Genomic DNA, 23,415 nt, shown 5'->3' on the forward strand with positions numbered 1-23,415 from the left:
TAAAGGAACTTCTCTAGGCAGGAAACACAAGAGAAGAAAAAGACCCACAGAAAAACCCCAAAACAATTAAGAAAGTGGTAATAGGAACATACATTCAATAATAACCTTGAATGTAAACGGACTAAATGCTCCAACCAAAAGACACAGACTGGTTGAATTGATACAAAAACAAGACCCATATATATGCTGTCTACAAGTGACCTGCTTCAGACCTAGGGACACTGAAAGTGAAGGGATAGAAAAAGATATTCTATGCAAATGGAAATCAAAAGAAAGCAGAAGGAGCAATACTCATATCAGATAAAATAGACTTTAAAATAAAGAATGTTACAAGAGACAAGGAAGGACACTACATAATGATCAAGGGATCAATCCAAGAAGAAGATATAACAATTATAAATATTTGTGCACCCAACATAGGAGCACCTCAATACATGAGGCTAACGCTAACAACCATAAAAGGGGAAATTCACAGTAACACAATAAGAGTAGGGGACTTCAACACCCCACTTACACCAATGGACAGATCATCCAGACAGAAAATAAATAAGGAAACACAAGCTTTAAATGACACAATAGACCAGATAGATTTAATTGATATTTATAGGACATTCCACCTGAAAGTGGCAGAATACACTTTCTTCTCAAGTGCACACGGAACATTCTCCAGGATAGACCACATCTTGGGCCACAAATCAAGCCTTGGAAAATTTAAGAAAACTGAAATCGTATCAAGCATCTTTTCTGACCACAATACTATGGATTAGAAATTAGTTACAGGAAAAAAACTGTAAAAACCACAAATACATGGAGGCTAAACAGTGCACTACTGAATAACCAAGAGATTACTGAAGGAATCAAAGAGGAAATAAAAGAAATACATAGAAACAAATGACAATGAAAACACAATGACCCAAAATCTAAGGGACTCAACAAAAGCAGTTCTAAGAAGGAAGTTTATAGCAATTCAATCTCACCTCAAGAAACAAGAAAAAATTCAAATAAACAATCTAAACTTACACCTAAAGCAACTAGAGAAAAAAGAACAAAGAAATCCCAAAGTCAGTAGAAGGAAAGAAATCATAAAGGTCAGAGCAGAAATAAATGAAACAGAAACGAAGAGAACAACAGCAAAGATCAATAAAACTAAAAGTTGGCTTTTCGAGAAGATCAACAAAATTGATAAACCTTTAGCCAGACTCATCAAGAAAAAAAGGGAGAGGATGCAAATCAATAAAATTAGAAATGAAAAGGGAGAAATCACAGATAATGCAGAAATACAAAGAATTATAAGAGACTGCTACAAACAACTATATGCCAATAAAATGGACAACCTTGAAGAAATGGACAAATTCTTGAAAAGGTACAATTTTCTAACACTGAACCAGGAAGAATTAGAAAATATAAACAGACCAATCACAAGTAATGAAATTGAAACTGTCATTAAATCTTCCAACAAATGAAGTCCAGGACCAGATGGCTTCACAGGTGAATTCTATCAAACATTTAGAGAAGAGCTAACACCCATCCTTCTCAAACTCTTCCAAAAAATTGCAGACGGAGGAACACTCCCACATTCGTTCTATGAGGCCACCATCACCCTGATACCAAAACCAGACAAAAATATCACAAAAAAAGAAAATTACAGACCACTATCACTGATGAACATAGATGCAAAAATCCTCAACAAAATACTAGCAAACAGAATCCAACAACACATTAAAAGACTCATACACCATGATCAAGTGGGGTTGATCCCAGGAATGCAAGGATTTTTCAATATATGCAAATCAATCAATGTGATACACCATATTAACAAATTAAGGAATAAAAAACATGTGATCATCTCAATAGATGCAGAAAAAGCTTTTGACAAAACTCAACACTAATTTATGTTAAAAGCTCTCCAGAAAATGGGCAAAGAGGTAACCTACCTCAACATAATATAGGCCATGTATGACAAACCCACAGCAAACATCATTCTCAATGGTGAAAAACTGAAAGCATTTCCACTAAGCTCAGGAACAAGACAAGGATGTCACTCTCACCACTCTTATTCAACAAAGTTTTCGAAGTCCTAGCCACAGCACTCAGAGAAGAAAAAGAAATAAAAGGAATACCAATTGGAAAAGAAGAAGCAAAACTGTCACTGTTTGCAGATGAAGTAAAACTGTCACTGTTTGCAGATGACATGATACTATACATAGAAAATCCTAAAGATGCCACCAGAAAACTACCAGAACTAATCAATGAATTTGGTAAGGTTGCAGGATACAAAATTAATGCACAGAAATCTCTTGCATTCCTATACACCAACAATGAAAAATCAGAAAGAGAAGTTAAGGAAACAATCCAATTTACCATCGCAATAAAAAAATAAAATGCCTAGGAACAAACCTACCTAAGGAGGCAAAAGACCTGTACTCAGAAAACTATAAAACACTGATGAAAGAAATCAAAGGTGACATAAACAGATGAAGAAATATACCATGTTCTTGGATTGGAAGAATCAATATCGTGAAAATGACTATACTACCCAAAGCAATCTACAGACTCAATGCAATCCCCATTAAATTACCAATGGCATTCTTGAGAATGCCAAATAGCCAAAGCAATCTTGAGAAAGAAAAACGGAGCTGGAGGAATCAGGCTCCCTGACTTCAAACTATACTATGAAGCAGCAGTAATCAAGACAGTATGGTACTGGCACAAAAACAGAAATATAGATCAATGGTACAGGATAGAAAGCCCAGAGATAAACCCAGACACATATGGGCACCTAATTTATGACAAAGGAGACAAGAACATAAAATGGAGAAAAGACAGCCTCTTCAATAAGTGGTGTTGGGAAAACTGGACACATACCTGTAAAAGAATGAAATTAGAACACTACCTAACACCATACACAAAAATAAACTCAAAATGGATTAAAGACCTAAATATAAGACCGGACACTATAAAACTCTTAGAAGAAAACATAGGAAACACTCTTTGACAAAAACCACAACAAGATCTTTTTTGACCCACCTCTTAGAGTAACGAAAATAAAAACAAAAATAAACAAATGGGACCTAATGAAACTTAAAAGCTTTTGCACAGCCAAGAAAACCATAAACAAGACGAAAAGACAACCCTTAGAATGGGAGAAAATATTTGCAAATGAAGCAACTGACAAAGGATTAATCTCCAAAATATACAAAGAGCTCATGGAACTCAATATCAAAAAAACAAACAACCCAATTAGAAAATGGGCAGAAGACCTAAACAGACTTTTCACCAAAGAAGACATACAGATGCTCAACATCACTAATTATTAGAGAAATGCAAATCAGAACTACAATGAGGTATCACCTCACACTGGTGAGAATGGCCATCATCAAAAGATCTACAAACAATAAATGCTGGAGAGGGTGTGGAGAAAAGGAAACCTTTTTGCACTGTTGGTGGGAATGTAAATTGATACAGCCACTATGGAGAACAGTATGGAGGTTCCTTAAAAAACTAAAAATAGAACTACCATATGACCCAGCAATCCCACTACTGGGCATATACCCTGAGAGAGCCATAATTCAAAAGGACACATGTGCCCCAGTGTTCACTGTAGCACTATTTACAATAGCCAGGACATGGAAACAACCTAAATGTCCAATGACAGATGAACGGATAAAGAAGATATGGTACATATATACAATGGAATATTACTCAGCCATAAAAAGGAACGAAACTGGGTCATTTGTAGAGATGTGAATGGACCTAGAGTCTGTCATACAGAGTGAAGTAAGCCAGAAAAACAAATATCGTATATTAACGCATATATGTGAAAGCTAGAAAAATGGTACAGAGGAACCTATATGCAGGGCAGGAATAGAGATGCAGACATAGAGAATGGACATGTGGACACAGGCAGGGAAGGAGAGGGTGGGACGAATTGGGAGAGTAGGATTGACATATATACACTACTATGCATAAAATAGATAGCTAATGGGAACATGCTATAAAGCACAGGAAGCTCAGCTTGGTGCTCTGTGACGACCTAGACATGTGGGATGGCAGGGGGGTGAGGGTGGGTTGGAGGGAGGTCCAAGAGGGAGGGGATATAGGTATACATATAGCTGATTCACTTCATTGTACAGTAGAAACTAACACAACATTGTAAAGCAATTATACTCCAATAAAAAAAAATTTTTTTTCACAAAAATCCTTTGGAATAATTGGAGAAAGGACCACAAAACAAAATGAAGCCTGAGATCACTGATTATTTGAACTGTAATATTCCCCATCACCACAATCACCAGTATTTGATAAAGCCTATCTCACCCTGGACAGTAGTCCACACCTGTAAGGACATATTTACTGATATCAGGAAGCTTGCTTAAATAACGGCATGGAGATAAAGCAAAGCACAGACCAGTCCCTCTCCTGGGATCAACAAACAGTTGGCCCTCTTTCTTTTTATACCTTCTTCTTCCCCTATTTTGCTTGATTTGAATCTCAAATTTTGCCCATATCTTCAAATTCTATTCCTTGAGTAAGGAGGACTCAGTGATATAGTTAGACAATTATAGTTAGGCAGCAAATAGGTGTCAGAGTTGTCTATAACTGTCCATAGAATGCTAAACTAGACTCCATTCAGAGCTGAATCTGGTCACCACTTGTCCACTATGACCTTGGCTCTTTATGCTGGGCCAAACCATACATACATAACTTTATCCTGGTACAGCACACCAAGCTCCTAACAACAGTGGCGGCTCAGAAGCCTACGCACCACTATCTACCAGCCTTCCCTTTTTGCTTCTGATTTGCTTATGTTTGCTTTCATCTCCTAGGCCTCCCAAATCTGACAACCATTAAACCTCCTTTTTAACATTTGGCACCTCATATATGCTCTCAACATCCCTTTAACAATGAGTTAAACCATTTATGAGGGACACTGTAGTTTTCTCAAACTAATGTACAGACTTTTCCCCTTTTAAAGGAAAACAATTCTCAAAATACTCTAAGAATATGTCTATGGATTTTAAGAAACACTGAATTAGGTTTCCTTGTCTGCCTGAAAAAAATAACAGAATCTTAATAAGCAGTTATAGGAGCACCTAAGAGTCTGAAAAAAATGTGATTTATTAAGTTAATATTTGTCAAGTAGAATGTAATTTAGGCATTTGAAGTCAAAACTAATGAAGAATTGTTTTTCCCTTTGCTGGTAGTTGTGCAGTTTAATCAATGTGCTTGGAAAGCTACAGGTTTAAGAAGCTAATGCCAAAATTCCAGGTATGTTCCTTTATTCTTCACTCTCTAAATTCCAGCCAGCTTTCAAGGTCAGCTTTAGTCTTAGATCCCAACCAATTGAGCTATCTTGGTTCTAAACTCCAAAGATACATAATCTATATGCCTTAATTAACATGCAATCATATACAGAGAAAAGCCCAGAAACAAACACACAAACACTATGATATACAGGCAGAGTATACTGGCCTACAGTAGGCAATAAACAGAGTAGGTAAGTATGGTGTTGACATTAGGAGATTTTAGTAATAGGAAAGGGACTATAGGAACTATAGTACTAAAATGTCTAAAGGTATTGGTGGTGGCAAAGCAGAATACCAAGCAAAGAGGGAATCTAATAAGGGAGGGACAAAAGAAAGAATGCAGTGGGTCAGTGTGGTAGGGAAGGGAGTGTGAAATAATAGAAAATATCTCATGGAGTCTTCCCACCAATTTACAAAGCTAGTGTTGTTAACATCCTCAAGGTCGCATTGGTAATAAATGGAGGAATCTGATCTAATCTATTACAACCCAGTTTTTATGCATCGGGACTAAAACTTGATTATAAAAGCCATAAGGAATAAGACAAAAGGTAGAGACAAAACTGGACTAGTAGCAGTGGTGATGTGCTATTGAGCGAATGGCCCAGAGTTCTTCTAATTCCCCTTGACTAGAAATAGGGCTGGTTCCACAGTTACAGGAATAGAAGAGGGCACCTGAGCAATAAGGTTGAAGAAAAAAAGCATGGTGCCTAGTAGGTATTAATTTATTAACATTTATTGGACCACATGTGGATCTCTCAATGGCTTTGCAAGTACTTTTTTATTGTGGTAAAAATATATATAAAATTTACAATTTTTAAGTGTACAACTCGGTGGCATTAAGTACATTCACAATGTTGTGTAACTATCTTGACTAAACTATAGGTTCTTTTTTTATACTATTCTCTATTCTTCATTGAGTTTGGCACAGTGTTATGCACATAGAAAGCACTCCATAAATACATGGTTAATTAGCCTAGATACTATCATGACCATGTGATGATAATGAGAGGATGTGGTCACTCTTGTTACGTTCCCAAATCATATGGTGTCTAAATGGAGTTTCTGTTGAGTGCTTGACAATGTGGTCATGAGAACTCACTCATCCTGGGAACAGTAATCAGGGGTTCTCCCTTGAGCTTTTGCCTAATAGCATTCTGTCTCATGTCCTTACACAGACTATTATAAATAGGACATTTGTATACAGCCATGGCTATACCCAAAGTTTTCCTGCACAAATCTTCCTCAGATTAGGGGTTAGGAGCTGCTTACATAACGTAATCAGAAATACAACTTGTTAAATGGCCACAAACCGTTAATTTCCCTTTCACGTGCCTATTCCACTGGAAGAGAAATGTATTCCTTTTGAATGAGAAGAACTTTGTACATGTTTAGTTTGTTTTTTATATCAACTTTGAGGTATAATTTACATATGCTGTAACTCATCCATTTTATCGTGCACATATCGATGACTTTTGGCAAATGTAAGTATTTGTGTAACCATACATGTACAGATTTTACAAAGTGCATTAGATCAGATTATGAGTTATAATAATTGAATAAATCTTGGTTGTAAAAACAACAAATATTTTGGGATTTATATTGTATTATTCCCTTTTATATGCAAATATATTAACAGACTGTACAGATACCTAATTCAGAAATTTCAAACATTTTGCTGCTTCTGATTTAGAAGCATTAAAAAAAGGAAAATGCTTTTAACAATTTACTGTACTCAATTTTAGGCATTACATTTCAAGAAAAAAATCCACAAACTAGAAAACAAGCAGAGTAAGTCACTAGTACTGAAAAGCTGAGAAATCATATTCTAGAAAGAATACATTAGAGAATCAAGGGTTCTTAAGAGAAGAAAATATGCTGAGGTGTGGTAGGGTTAGGAAGGATAATGTTGATCTCAAAGAGTTGAAAAACTTTTTGTTTTTTTTTCCCTCTCCATTATGGTTTATTACAGGATATTGAATATAGTTCCCTGTGCTATACAGGGAACTATATTCAATAGGACCTTGTTGTTTATCCATTCTATATATAATAATTTGCATCTGCTAATTCCAAATTCCCAATCCATCCCTCCCTAGCCCCACTTATGCCTTGGCAACCACAAGTCTGTTCCCTATGTCTGTGAGTCTGTTTCTGTTTCGTAAATAAGTTCATTTGTGTCATATTTTAGATTCCACATATAAGTGATATCATGTGGTATCTCTCTCTTTCGGACTTACTTCACTTAGTATGATAATCTCTAGGTTCATTCATGTTGCTGCAAATGGCGTTATTTCATTCTTTTTTATGGCTGAGTAGTATAGAGAAAACCCTAATGACTCCATAAAAAAACTACTAGAAATGATAAGTGAATTCACCAAGGTAGCAGGATACAAGATTAGCATACAGAAATCTGTTGCATTTCTTTACACTAACAATGAAATATCAGAAAGAGAAAGTAAAAAAACAATCCTTTTTAAAATCACATCAAAAAAAAAACAATTTAGGAATAAACCTGACCAAGGAGGTGAAAGAATTATATGCTGAGAACTATAAAACACTGATAAAGGAAACTGAAGATGATACAAAGAAATGTAAAGATATCCCATGTTCTTCGACTGGAGAAATTAATATTGTTAAAATGGCCATATACCCAAGGCAATCTACAGATTTAATACTATCTTTATCAAATTACCCATGACATTTTTCACAGACCTACAATGAATAATCCTGAAATTTACATGGAATCATAAAAGACCCAGAACTGCCAAAGCAATCCTGAAGAAAAAGAACAAAGCAGGAGGCACAACCTTCCCAGACTTCAGACAATACTACAAAGCTACAGTAATCAAAACAGTGTGGTACTGGCACAAAAAAAGACATATGGATCAATGCAACAGAAAAGAAAGCCCCGAAATAAACCCACACACCTACAGTCAATTAATCTTCGACAAAGGAGGCAAGAATATACAATGGGAAAAAGACAGTTTCTTCAGCAAGTGGTGTTGGGAAAGTTGGGCAGCTGCATGTAAATCAATGAAGTTAGAACACATCCTCTCACCATACACAAAAATAAACTCAAAATGGCTTAAAGACTTAAATGCAAGACTGACCCCCGAAAATTCCTAGAAGAGAACACAGGCAAAACATTCTCTGACACAAATTGTGGCAGTTTTCTTAGGTCAGTATCCTAAGGCAATTGAAATAAAAGCAAAAATAAACAAACAAGACCTAGTCAAACTTATAAGCTTTTGCACAGCAAAGGAAACCATAAATAAAAATGAAAAGACAACCTATGAATTGGGAGAAAATATTTGCAAACAATGCAACCAACAAGGGATTAGTTTCCAAAATATAAAACAGCTCACACAACTCAACAACAAAAAAACAAACAATCCAATCCAAAAATGGGCAGACGACCTAAACACATTTCTCCAAAGAAGACATGCACATGGCCAATAGACACATGAAAAGATGCTCAATATCTCTAATTATTAGAGAAATGCAAATCAAAACTACAATGGGGTACCACCTCACACCGGTCAGAATGGCCATCATTAAAAGGTCTACAAATAACAAATACTGTAGCGGGTGTAGAAAAGGGAACCCTCCTATACTGCTGGTGGGAATGTAAATTGGTACAGCCACTCTAGAAAACAGTATGGAAGTTCCTCAAAAAACTGAAAACAGAGTTGCCATATGATCCAGCAATCCCACACCTCTGCATATATCTGAAGAAAACTGTAATTTGAAAAGACACATTCACCCCAATGTTCATAGCAGTACTATTTACAATAGCCAAGACATGGAAGCAACCTAAATGCCCATAGACATAGTATCATGTCATCTGCATACACTGACAATTTCACCTCTTCTCTTCCAATTTGGATATGTTTTATTTCTTTGTCTTGTCTGATTCCTGTGGCTGGGCCTTCCAATGCTATGTTGATTAGAAGTGGTGAGAGTGGGCATCCTTATCTTATTCCAGATTTTAGTGGGAAGGCTTTCAGCTTTTCACCACTGAGTATTATGTTGGCTGTGGTGAAAAACTTTTATATGGTAAAAAGACCAAACTTTTTCAGGATATGGCTCCAGAGGGCAAAAGTACTAGAGGGCAGTTATTAAGGGTAGAGTTTACTTTACATACGAAAAAACTTCTAAGAGTTAGAGCCTCCAAATGGAATGGTTGTATCCTTGCACTGTTATTGTTCAAAAAGAGGCAAAAGACCATCTATTTGAGAAGTTGGGGCAAGAGTAGAAGGATTAGATTAGTAGGCCTCCTAAGTCCTTTCCAATTCCAATTCTGAGATTGTGTGATCTAGGAACTTCTTCTAATTTAAAGCCAGATGTCAGGGAAACCATAACTCAAAGATGTACAACCCCTAAATCATGGTTTGACCAAGAACAATGAACTAAACCCAGACAGAAGCATACGCAGAAACAGACTTGCACCTGTATATACATATGTATACACACACACACAAACACACACACACACACACACAAACACACCCCTTCCCACAATTCCTGGGAAGGAAAAATAAGAATAACTTATAAAAATAATGACAAAATCTGTTCTATCTTTCCCACCAAATCTACTTTATGTTCCCTAGTGTATGTTAATAGTATCACTGGCTACCCGATTATGTAGAATAAAGCCTTAATGTTTATTTTCTTTGACTCTTCCATCTTCCTCCAATTCCTACTAAGTCTACCCCAGAAATACCTCTCAGCTGTCTTTTATCTGTATACTTGTGTTGCCATGTTCTCAGTGAAACTCCTGCAATTGATTCCTAAGTTCCTTCCACCTATAATCTCCTCCTCCCTAGGGCTATTATTCACACTGCTAACAGTGATCTTTCTGAAGCACAGGCTATCACATCACTCAAATCTGCTCAAAAATCTACTGGCTCCTTGATACCTACAAAGTAAAGTTCAAATTCTTTGGTATGGCTTTCAATGGCATCTCAATCTCCTTGCTTAGTTTGCCCATGGTATCTTATGCTTTGGTTACACTGTAGTTCTTGTCATTCCTGAAAGGCTATACCCTTCTCTACTCCATGTTTTTGTTTAGATGTCTTCAAATGCACCCCCTCATTCCCTCCTGTGGAAATTTTACTCATTTTCCAAGGCTCAAGCAAATGCTACCTATCTTGTGACACTATCCTTAATGCTTCTATGTCACAACCCCTGGCTCCCTCCCTTGGAATTAAACAATTCTCCTTGGAGCCAATAATACTTCTTTTCATACCTTATTTTTGCATTTAACAATAATGCTTGAAATTTCAGTTTTGGGTGGGTCCAAGCTTATGGCCACCCACTGTAAATCCTTAAAGGCAGACAGCAGGCTTCATTTATTTCTATATCCAACCTTGTCAGAACCCCAATACCAAGTACCTTTTGTATAAAAAGTGCTTAATAAATGTTTTTTTTTTTAATTGAACTGGGATTTGAGGACAGTTAGACTTCTGTCCATGGCTCAATACCAGTCTTAAAAATTGTAAATTCGGGACTTCCCTGGTGGCGCAGTGGTTAAGAATCTGCCAATGCAGGGGACACGGTCCCTGGTCCAGGAAGATCCCACATGCTGCAGAGCAACTAAGCCCATGCACCACAACTACTGAGCCCACGCGCCGCAACTGCCGAAGCCCGCATGCCTAGAGCCCGTGGTCTGCAACAAGAGAAGCCACTGCAATGAGAAGCCTGCGCACTGCAATGAAGAGTAGCCCCCGGTCGCCGCAACTAGAGAAAGCTCGCGCGCAGCAACGAAGACCCAACGCAGCCAAAAATAAAAAATTAATTAATTAATTAATTTTTAAAAAAAGAATAAAGAGGCTTAATTTTTAAAAAATTGTAAATTCTATTAAAATTCGAATCAGAAGCCTAGTGATTGATAAAAGTCTCTTATCCTATTAATCTAACATCTCTGAGCCAAAAACAGTTATATACTTACATTCACTAGGAGAGAGAAATCAGTGACCAGTTGGCTAAGTTCAATTAAGTCCTTAAAAAGAAAGAGAAAGAGGAAGTTACTTACTTTCATGCCTCACAGCTACCAAAAGGAAAATCATTTTTAACATACCGCTTCTAAGGTTTCCCATGATTCTGCAGCATTTTGATCTCGAGGAATTTCAGGCAACACATATATCTGAGTCATACTCTGAGGATCAGTTTCATCTTCAGTAGTGTGAAATGTTCCTGGATGAACACAGCCTCATGTTTAGAGTTTATCTGCTTTGTTAGAAAGACGGTAGAATGAATCAATTCCATAAAACAACTACCATGTGAAATGCTTACTAACAGAATTCAGGCTAAAAGTAAATTGATTATATATCTATGGGCAAGTTAGTTAACAAATATTTTTTCTTTAATTATTCTACAAAGTCATCTAAAAAAATTGCTACAAATACTACTTACCCGATCTGAATAACTAGGGCTAGATGTGGAAGTAGCACAAAGTAGAACTATTCTATTTGGCCAATGTTCTATGAAGAGATACCCAGTAGATGTAAGTTTAACACTTTTCATTGCTAAATCATTAACATTTCTTTGGCTATTTTAGTAATAAACATCAGATTCACAAGATTTTAAAAGTAGGGAAGTGATGTATTTTTAGCAATGAAAATCAGTCATTTTTGGTAACAATAAATTTGTCATCAAACTAACATCTCTTACCATATGTACCTTTTTGCACATATTGCCATCCTCCTTCTCCTCAGAGTAATTTTTCTGGCCCATGCCTCCATTGCTTCTATGTCTTTTCTGGATTTTAAGAAGTCATCAACCCATTAAGGCTTTCCTCATTAAACACTGCTATAAAGATGAATTAATTTATACTCCAAACTCCATCTTCAAGTCTTTCTTATTTCCTTCTATTGGTTTTACCAATCCATTCATTAAACTGGTATTTATAAAATGCCTACTATATGCCAATCAGTGCACTAAGGTAAATCACAAAACAGTTCCAAGTCATAGTGGTTAGGGGTATGGGCCTAGTCAGAAAGACCTGGGTTAGAATCCTAGTTTGGCTATTTACTAGCTCTTTGACTTGGGAAGGTATTTCACCTCTTTGACTTATTTTCCTCATTTGTAAAATGAGGTGGTATTTATTTTGCACTGTGGCTGGCTTATCTATTAAGAACAAGTGGTTAATAGTTACTACTACTGTCACTGCTACTGCTGCTATTGTTAATGGAACTTACTATATAATGTGTGATATAGACATGTTAACAGGCAAGTTCAGTATAGTCCGATAAGAACTATGATATGGGTAAGCATGGAATGCTATGTGAGCACCAAAGAAAGGTATTTAATCTAGACTTGTGGAGGAAGAGTGGTCTGAGAAGGTTCTGAAGCTGAAGCCTGAGGATGACCAGAAATTATATAGCTGAACTGGGGCAAGGGTAGAGGGGGAAGGAGAAAGTATTCAGGCCAGGGAGAATAATATTTGCGTAAGTTTGGGAACTGAAAGGAGTCAGTACAACTGAAGCATAGACTATGACAAGAGAAAGCAAAGGTTGAGGCTGGAAATCTAAGAGGACATCATTTACGGCATTGTAAACTATATTAAAGAGTTTTGTCTTTCTCTTAAGATCAATATGGAACTTTTAAAAGCAGTGGGAGACTACTGGGAAGCTGAGGGTGCCATAATCAGATTTCAGATTTAGAAAGGTAACCACAGCTGTAGTGTGAACAACAGATTAAGGATGGAGTTGAAAGGTGAAAACTTAAAGAGTGAAAAACCAGTTGGGAGGCTTTTCAATGTGTCTGGTGCAAAATGATGATGGTGTGCTCTAGGATAGTGGCAGTGGAAATGGAAAGAAGAGATCTGAAGGTCTACTTCCCTTTGTCTTCCTAACTGCAAGCTCAAAACACCTACTACTTTAATATTTTCTGAGCACCCATTATGTATTGTGTTGAGTACCAGGGATAAAAAAGTGAATACTAAGTAGCTGCTCTCAAGGAACTTACATTCTAGCAGAGAAGACATACAAAGAGACAATCCTAAAACAATAAGAGAGTGCACTGATATCTAGATAAATATAGATACATATAGTATTTATGGGAGTTTCAAGCTGGGGATGGCATCTGACCTAGTTTGGTGTGGTGTGCACCAAATTAAAAAAGGTGATCTTTTCTACTGGCCTAAGAAGATAGGAATATAAATTCTCGGTGGAGAGACCAGCATGAAAAAGGTCCTCAAAAACAAAACAAAACAAAACAAAACCAATATAGCTTAATATAAAATCAGCAGTCTGGTCTTGCCAAAGCATAAAGTAAAAGACATACAATATAGAAGTGGTATTTTATAAAACTGCATTACAAACAAAAACAAAAACAAAAACAAACTGCATTACTATTTTACTTTCAAAATTTGAGAATGTTTTACCTCTTGAGGAAAAAAACCCATTTGAACTGTGTAGAAAGGGCACAGTCAGTTGATTAAAAGTTAATTTGTAGGCTTATTAGAATTGACAGTGTTCTTTTAATTTTGAATCTTCACTGATATGAATACATTTCCCTACCTTAAAGGAAGAGCAAAAACATCAAATACAGAATATGCTTTACAACATATAGCAAATATCCAACATTTTAAAAGCTCTGATTTTTACAAATGCTTAAAAGAGTAATTTACCCTATGTCTTAAGTTATCACATAAAAATACTTCTCACTTCAATCAAAGTAATTACTCTAAGATCTTTCTTCTACTTAATATTGCTTTTGTAATAAGAGCTCCCAACTTCTTTAATAGGATGATGAATAGTGATAACTGTTATCATTAACAGATCAAATGTAAAGCAGAACTTTATAAACATAACACCACTCAAAAGATTTTTTTTAAGCCATAATCTTCGTTCTGTTAGAGAAGATTCCAACGAAATATGCCAGGATATATAACAAAATAATTATTATTATCTTGATTACATAAATTCTTGATCTAAAAAATGAAGGGATGGGAAATGTTTGACATTTTAAGCAAACACAAAAGATTTCCCTCAGTGAAAAAATAAAAAATGTTTAAGTCATTTATGTTTCACTTGAAACCAAACTGCGTATGCATCTTAGTTCAAATGGAGTCTTAGAACAAAGAAATCTGTTCTCTTCCATGGAAAATCCTGCTGTAAACTTACAACTCGGAACATCACTAATCAATTCGAGGCGTGACTAACAACTGAGAAAGGAATCTTTGAATTTCTACAACTTCCGTAATTCATTTATTCCAGCTTGTATTAAAAATCCCTATATCTCAGTGATCATCCATTGATTTTGAACTTTTACAAGTTGCTACAGACATGATGAGGCAAAACACAGAGACAGCTTATAGCTGCAGGAAAGATGGCTAAAGAGTTCTTATCCTGTCCACAGAAGTCAAAATTGCTATTGTTTTATATAACAATCTCAGTTCCATCCACTTGCAAACAACTGCAAGTGTAAAGGGCACATGGACTATACATATCACTCACCAGTGTTTTTCAAATTCTATTTATAAAACATTATTGACTATAAACTCAAATAAACATTAAGATATTTTTAGTTCATGTGAAAAATAAGTTTAATAACACGGACATAAGACTTCTCCCTTCTATGTGTCTAAACATATTCTCTCTCTGCCCCTCACCTTTCTCCATACATCACGAAAGGCAATGATTCTAGTAAGAATTACAACACAATATTTAAGGAATTTCTACTAAATTTTACTACATTAGAAAAAGTTCCATTATAAATCTAAGTTAATTCAAAAGCATTTCCTGAATTCTTTCATGTTCTAACAGCTTTAACATAGTGACATTATTTTACTGATCATCTACATAAACCTACCCATCGAAATAAGATGACTTCTAAATCATGGCTTAACTAAGCTGCAGAGGAGAATTTTTAAGAATATTAAAACCAATACAAAACACACCTTCTGAATAATATACAAAAGCATCTACATGATTTACAAAACTGTTCATTACAAGTGTATATATATACCTGTGATAAAATCTAATATTTCATTAAATTCAATATGCTGGTCTGAAGTTCCCAGAAGTTCTAAGGTTGGATTCTTTCCTTTTGTGAATATTTGTTTAAAATGTAACAAGATTCTGTTTCTATTGCACTGATGAAGTGTGTGTGCTGGATGGGGAGTAAGAAAGACAAAGATAGAGAGAAGCACTGGTTTGCTCTGTATGCCTTGATACACCTTTCTAAATACAAAACAAATGTGTAGGCTCATCACTTCTCTTGGTGGGAGGCAATATGCTAAAAATGAACTAGACACACAAGAGAGAAAGAAGGGAGTTTCTCAGATCAAGCAAGATCGGCAGAGAAGATTTGCTTTAGGAACTCTAGGAATCTGGACAAAAGAAACAGCAAAATCATCACAGCTTCCCCCTAAACTTAATAAGCTTCTTTCATTCTCCAGAGAACATAAAACATTCTATTCTACTTGTTATTTCTATCTGTAAATGAAAAACTATTTTTGTATTTTGATCTCAGTCATGGAAATGTGGCAACATTGCTTCTGAATCTGTTGATGTCTCCAACCAATTTATTTATAATCAGATTGAATTTTTAAAGGAAAAAGTATTTTAAGGCACTTAATTTCTGTGCAAATCAAACACATATTTTCTGTATAGGCTGTCATTACTATTATGAGTACCTAAAGCAAAAATAAGAAAAAAACAGAGAGCACAGGATAAAAACATGTAGAATGACAGAAAAGAGTCTACAGCTAGAAGAAGACCCCACATGGAGCAAACCCAGTTCTTACCCCACTATTAACGTCTTATGTATTAGTTGCTCTCTTTCCGTTATTCTTCTTTCCCACCCTCTCAATTACTTGTTAATAATATTTATGGATTTAACACAACCTAGTAGAAACTTCACATTTGGTGAAATACTCAGGCATTGGGTGAGACAGTTAATTTTAACTGCTTAATGCTGGCAATGGATTCAAAGTCAAAGCACAATCTGACCAGCAGACAGTTCAGAATTTGAAACTATATACACTGTTTTAGGTATAATTTAGGTATCTGATTTTATAAACAGAATGACTGTTTCAATTAAATCAGCACTAGATGCAGAGATTTAATTTTGTAGTTTCTCTCAGTGGCAAGTGATTAGTTCTTTAGCTAATTTGGTATTCCATGAATTGAGAAGTTTGAGAACCAACAGAGTTGGAAAACAAATTTCACCTATTTCTTCTCCCTCATCCTCTGGTTCTGCCCCAATCTTCTTCACTTCCTCCGTACACATGATTCCTCAAATTTTGCCAACATTTTTTTTTAACACCAGTCAGCTCCCTACAGAGAAAGTTAATTGCCAGCAAACTGGGTAAACTGCCTTTTTCTAATAATCACCCAATTCCTCTGATGACATATAAACCCAAATTTGTTGAGCCCGAACAATCCTACTCGTAGAAACACAAACAATGCAATACTAAAATGCAAATTAAAGCTAGAATACTTAAATAGAACTCAAAATTTTTGTTTGCTAGGGAATTGCTGGTGATAGCAATTCAAAACTAAATAGCAGAAGAGACTGATGCCAGTGACTCTTTCCAGAAAATCCAACATTATCAGTGTTATTACTGTCATCACAACTGTCACAATGTCTGGTAGATAAGATGACTCCTTAATCTCATGGAACTTATAAGGCCCAGTTTCTCTATACACAAACATAAAGTATAGGTTTGCACTACATGGTAAGAACAGCATTCAGCTGCATCATTATGGAGGTGATAATTACATATGAACAAGATGATGTAAACAGTAACTACAAACTATCAAAAAGCATTCTTCCCAAACACTCTTCGACCAAGGTTGAGTGCTAACATCTCCTTCTCCCCAGAACAACACTTTAGGCAGTGTTGTTAGGTAGTGGTTATCGACAGAGTGAAGTGATTAGACCACATCTGAAATTATAAAATTGTCTCTAAAAAGATGTTTATTCATTCATATTTCTAAAACATTTATTAATGGTCCACTATGTGCCAAGTACTATGTATTATGTGCTTAGGTACTAAGGAGGCAATAAAAGCAAGATTACCCAGAAACCCTGGATGGTGGCCTAAATGTTTCTTTTATTTTAAAAAAAAAATTTCCCTGTAAAACTGGATCATTAGCACTGAAAATACAGCGTTAAAAATAATCTGGCTTTGGAGACAGGGAGTGATATAGGAGCCTCCCAACTCCTAGGTAAATAAAAAGAGGAAAACGGGTCAGCTGTAACATCTCTCAGATTGTATTCTAATTTGTAATTTATTTATACCGCATCTTTTCCATGAAGTCTTAAGGTGGCTTAGAACATATATAAACTGTAACAAGATGGCATAAATTAAAAAGAGAAACTCTAAAACAAAAATGGAAATACAAGGGCAGCAATTATAAAACAAAGCCAGGAAAGTTCAAAATTTTGGCTTTTGGCAATTAAAAAATTTAGATTTAAGTATCCTAGTAAACAATTCAAGTAGAGAAATCTTATTAGTTATGCCATTCAATACCCAGAAGAATAAAAAAGATTAATTGCTTTGAAGTACTACTACCTATTAAACCAAGAATTTTTTTCAGGGTTCCTTAACACAGACATTATACAATGCAATCAACAATTATCAATTACATCCTTACAAGAGTTATCATGACAAGTTTCATTGGCCTCTTTCTTAGAGTATCACTTCATAAAAGTTCATGGCATGACCCCCAATGCAGACTTTTCTGGGAGATAGATCTAACATGCCCTCTGAAAACCAGAATGCCTAAAAAAGAAGCATGCCTGCCTAGGCCACCCCTGCACCTGGAGATGAGGGAGGAGCACTCTGCAGACAAGGATGACATTCTCCTTAGGAAATATTTTAAAATTTATTTTTAATATATGCACAAATAGGTACTTGAAGCCTTTAAGTTCCTCACTATACAGCATAGCCTCAATTTTTTTACCCTGTAAAACTTTTAGGATATGCATTTCCAAGTACACTCAGGGTCCAAGAATTCAGCATACTGGACTAGGAGGTGATCCCTGGAAATTTATATATAATCTGCAATATCAATACAAGGAGGTAAACTTAAATAACTGCATTACTATACTATGATCAAGAATAAGACTTAGTACATTACCACCAACAGTCATGGATCTGGTCAAAGAAGGCTGTAATAAAGTTTCTTCATCATTAAATTGTTTCTTAAGTTCTTCTACAGATTCCAGATGGAGTTGAAGAAATTCTGCTGTTGCTGCTGATGCTTCTTCTTTAACAGGATCTATCATTCTCCTCAAAAGTCCAAGGTCATCTTTTTGGACTTTCAAACAAAGCTTCTCCATTTCTCGGATATTGGAGCGGAGTTGCTGTAAAAGAAAAAAAAAATCATTAAAGCCACCATCTCTTAATATAAAATATCTTTATTTTCAGAGGTAATTTGTGATAATGGCTTTCAATGGAAATCAGAAGTATTCTCTACAACAGACAGTATGGATTAATACTTTTCTGTTTTTTCACGTCTCTGGCCAAATCCAGCTTCTTTAGAACTCACATCCTCATACTCTGAATTTATTTACCATTTTTTCCTTCATTAAATGTGATTATTACAAAGGTAACAAATGCTCTTCATAATAAATGAAACACTGCAGAAACACATCAAGAAAGACTTAATGACTTTTTATTTTATATTGGAGTATAGTTGATTAACAATGTTGTGTTAGTTTTCCCCACTTCACCAATCCTACCACTTCTCTTAACTCAGTCCTTTCACATACTTATTGCTCATACAAACATAAGCACATACAGCCTTTCTTTTTATAAAAAACGAATTACATTATGCACAATAATCTACAATTGACAAACTTCCACACCCCAACTTAACAATATCATAATGGATATCCCTCCTGGTCAATGATTGTACCATATTCCATAGTAGTGATATAATTTATTCGATCACTCCTCCAGTGATTAAAGTCATTCATGTTGTTTCCAGTTTTTAGTTATTACAAACTATGAAACAAATGTACTAGACTATAAATCCTAATATATGGTAACAGTATATATTAGTGTTCTAGCATATACTATTATACTACTTTTTGTAGGAATGATTCCCCAAAGTTAGAGTACTCACTCAAAGGATAATATGTATTTTTATTTCAATAGCTATTATCAGTTCTTCCCCAAGAGGCTTAACAACTCACACTACCACTAAAGTTTGAGTTCCCATTTCCCCATATACTGCCAGTACTACATTTTATCTCATTGGTGTTTTACTTTGAACTGCTCTCTGAAGTTGCTGGATTTTTATGTAACGATTTTCTCCGCTATTAAAAATCACCTATTGGCATAATTTATAAATTTTTCTCTAATGTGTTGATATAATAAATCATGGGCAAATTTCATGGTACAGAGCCATTTTAATATTTCTGAGATAGACCCTCCTTGGTCAATATATACAATTTTTTAATACACTGTGGGATTCAATTTGCTAATATTTTATTTGGAATTTTAGTACAACTGTGTATGTGAATGTGTGTATATGTGTGTGTGTGTGTGTGTGTGTGTGTGCATGGATGCATACATGAACAGTGTGTGTGTCTATACTATCTTCACTAGGTTTAAACTTATTCTAACAGGTTTAAGTTTGTGCTAGCTTCATAAAATAAACTGGGGAGCTTTTCATCTTTTTCAATGGTCTAGAATTTGAAAAACATAAAAACCAATTCTTCTTTTACAATTAAACAGAACTTGTAAGAATGATCTATAATGCTTATTTTAAAATTATGGATCTCTAGTCATATAAAATTTTAAATTCTTTTCCCCTAATGTACTTTCACAGACACTAATGCAAATCCTGTACAGTAAACAGAACAGAAAGTATTGATTTCTTAAATTTTTCAAGTGCCTACTTTGAGTGAGGTGATATGGTCCATATTATTACATTCCACATTATTACACATAGAGAAATCAAAACAAAATTTGTTCAGGATTTACTTAATTATCTAGCAGCAAAGCTCAGGTTAAAACCCAGGTATTCTTACAAGTCCAGCAACCTTTCTATTAAACTATAAGCATAATTCCTAGCTATACGGTACCTTAATACAATCTAAAGTATCTATTGTATTTTACTAAAATTAAAGCTAATTCTGAAAAAAAAAATAGTTTAGCTACCACCGAAAGCATCTTGTAAGATTTTGTGGGTGAATCAAAGTTGTACCTCTATCCTATCATGACTCTATACTTCACTTAACTTTATGTCCACTCTTACCATCCCCATGTGAGCTGGAAAACCTAAAGACAATTGGACTGTGGATTAAAAATATGTGATACGTAAGCATTTTAGATGTAAAATTCATGGAACCCTAAGGGGCTTATGTGATCATTCAATTCAACTTCACAATTTTACAATATGAAAACTAGAGTCCAGCTGAACACAGTGGCAGAATTAGGACTACAGTCCAGTTCTCAAGCCCTGGAAAAATACTGTCTCCTACACACCATCTCTTGGCTGTGTGATTCCTTTCTGGACTACAGTTATAACTTGGTTATGTACTTGCTACATAATTCATAGAGGTATTTTAGGTGATGTTACTTTGGAGAAGCATTAAGAAGTTTCTGCAGCTAATGAGCATTTGCCTCTGACATATTCTTCCCCTCTTATAGAATCTGTACATATGTTACATCTCCAGTCAAATTATGGTGTCTAGCTTTAAGAACTCTTTATTACTATGGGTGAAGGGAAAAATGTTAAGACAGAGAAAGAAAATACCCGTTTAACTATAAAATCTGATACTATAATAACAAAAACACAAATAATGGCTAAATTTGTATCAACACTACTGTAAGTTGTCCATTATGCTAAGTGCTTTACCTTCTTTATCTTGTTTTACCTTCACAATTTATTTTTGAAATAGATATTACTGTTATTCTCATTCTACAGAAGAGAAAATTAAAAGCAAATTAAGAAAATATCCCAGGATTACTCTTCTAGTAAAAAGTAAAGCCAGGAATCAAATTCAGGCTACAGAGCATGTGTTCTCAACAACTTTACTATATAGCTATACTATCCAAAAGAAATACAATACAAACCATAAATGCAAGCCATACACTATGTAATTTTAAATTTTCTAACAGTCACATTAAAAAAGTAAAAAGGCAGAGGTGAATTAGTTTTAATATATTTTATTTAACCCAATGCATCCAAAACATTATCATTTCAACATGTAATCAATATAAAAATTATTAACGAAATATTTTACATGCTTTTATTTGTAGTCAGTCTTAGAAATTTGGCATATGTATTACATTCACAGCACATCTCAATTCAAACCTGCCACATTTTAAGTGTTCAACAATTATATGTGGCTAAGGGCTACTATATTGGACAGCTACTATATAGCTACAGAGTCTCTCTAAAGTTAATATGTGAAAAATATAAAGCAGGTGTTTCTGCTTCTGGCTATAGCAGGCTGGATAATTCAAAATAACCCTCCCATCAATGACTACTTAAAAAGCTGAAAGCAACATAAATCACAAAACAGACCAAAAGAAAACTAAATTCAAAAGCATCAAAAAGCAAACAAGATAGCGAGAAATTTGTAGGCCAAGAATTGGGCAAAGATGGAAATCCAGAGACATGAGTCCTGAATTTAGGTCACATTTGCTTGAGGGTATCTGCTTACCAGAGTGCTTGACAGCCTCACAAATCTCAGGGTAAAATATCCAATGCCAGGACCTGCTAAGGATAAGCACTATGGTGCCTTGGGCTGGAATCTTAAAAGAATTGCACCCTAGGAGCACAGGTGATCCTGAAATAAATCAGCCCTTGCATGAACTGCAGTTTGGCTTCCTATCTTTTGTGTAGCTAATATAAATCTTAATCTCTGAAATAGTATAATCTTGGAAGTTAGTACCCCAGAGGCTTAGAAGCAAATGAACATCCTCTCTGGAGGAAAATAACATCATCCCTAGCTATCAATAACTTCCATAAATAATTTTTCAAATATAATGTCCACCAATCAAAGACAATCAAGCACATGAGGACATACACAACATAATGAAGAAACAGCAGAAACAACAGACAATTGAAACATCCAAAGGGGACATCTAATAGGGGAATTAGCAAATGTGACTTATAAAACTATAGTTATTTTGTTCCAAGATATAAGTATCAAGCTTGAAAATTCAGGAGATAACTGGAAACTATAAAAAGCAAAATACAGATTTTAGAAAAGAATGAATATCATTTAAAAATAGAGTACACAATCCTTGTACACTGTTGGTGGGAATGTAATTTGGTACAGCCACTGTGAAAAACAGTATGGAGGTTTCTTAAAAAAATAAAAATAGAACTACCACATGACCCAGCAATTCCACTCCTGGATATATATCCAAAGAAACCCAAAAACATTAATTTGAAAAGATACATGCACCCCACCCAGTGTTCATAGCGACGTTATTTACAACTGCCAAGATACGGACCCAAAGTAAGTGTCCATCAACAGATGAATGAATAAAGAAAGTGTGGTATACATACTTAATGCAATACCAATCAGCCATGAAAAAGAACAAAATTTTTCCATTTGCAGCAACATGGATGGACTTGGAGGGCATTATGCTAAGTGAAATAAGTCAGACAGAGAAATACAAATATTGCATGACATCACTTACATGTGGAATCTAAAAAATGAAACAGAGGAGTGAATATAACAAAAAAAAAAGCAGACTCACAGATATACAGAACAAACTAGTGATTACCATGGTAGGGGAGGGATGGGGGAACAGGAGGCAGAAACTACTGGCTGTAAGATAGGCTCAAGGATGTACTGTGCAAAACAGGGAATATAGCCAATATTTTGTAATAACTGTAAATGGAAAGTAATCTTTAAAAATTGTATAAAAAATATAATTTTTTTAAAAATTAAAAAAACAGTATGCAAAAGAAAATAATAAATGAGTTCAGCTGCATATTAGACCCAACTCAAGAACGACTTAGTAAACTGGAAACTAGATAGGAAGAAACTATGTAAAACTATACAAAAAAGAAACAAAGAAAGTAAAAAAAAAAAAAAATACAGAAGAGAAGGTAAGAGACATAGAGGATACAGTTAGAGAAGGGTACAGTATACATATATTTAGAATCCTAGAAGAAACGGACAG

At 35.1% G+C, this 23,415-nt stretch overlaps 1 protein-coding gene across 4 annotated transcripts in view; it reads right to left on the bottom strand.

The window, feature by feature from the left end:
- Nucleotides 1-23,415, bottom strand: part of STX17 (syntaxin 17) — a 93,559-nt gene that overhangs the window by 9,123 nt on the left and 61,021 nt on the right. For all 4 annotated transcript variants that reach the window (XM_082468767.1, XM_082468769.1, XM_082468768.1 and 1 more), the window contains exons 4-6: nucleotides 18,398-18,623; nucleotides 11,383-11,498; nucleotides 11,254-11,304 (exon numbers count right to left, since the gene is read on the bottom strand). In XM_082468767.1, the coding sequence (XP_082324893.1) occupies nucleotides 11,254-11,304; nucleotides 11,383-11,498; nucleotides 18,398-18,623 (393 nt within the window). The remainder of the gene's footprint in view (nucleotides 1-11,253; nucleotides 11,305-11,382; nucleotides 11,499-18,397; nucleotides 18,624-23,415) is intronic.

This window comes from Balaenoptera physalus, assembly GCF_965194825.1.
Source record: "Balaenoptera physalus genome assembly, chromosome: 7".
NCBI lineage: Eukaryota > Metazoa > Chordata > Mammalia > Artiodactyla > Balaenopteridae > Balaenoptera > Balaenoptera physalus.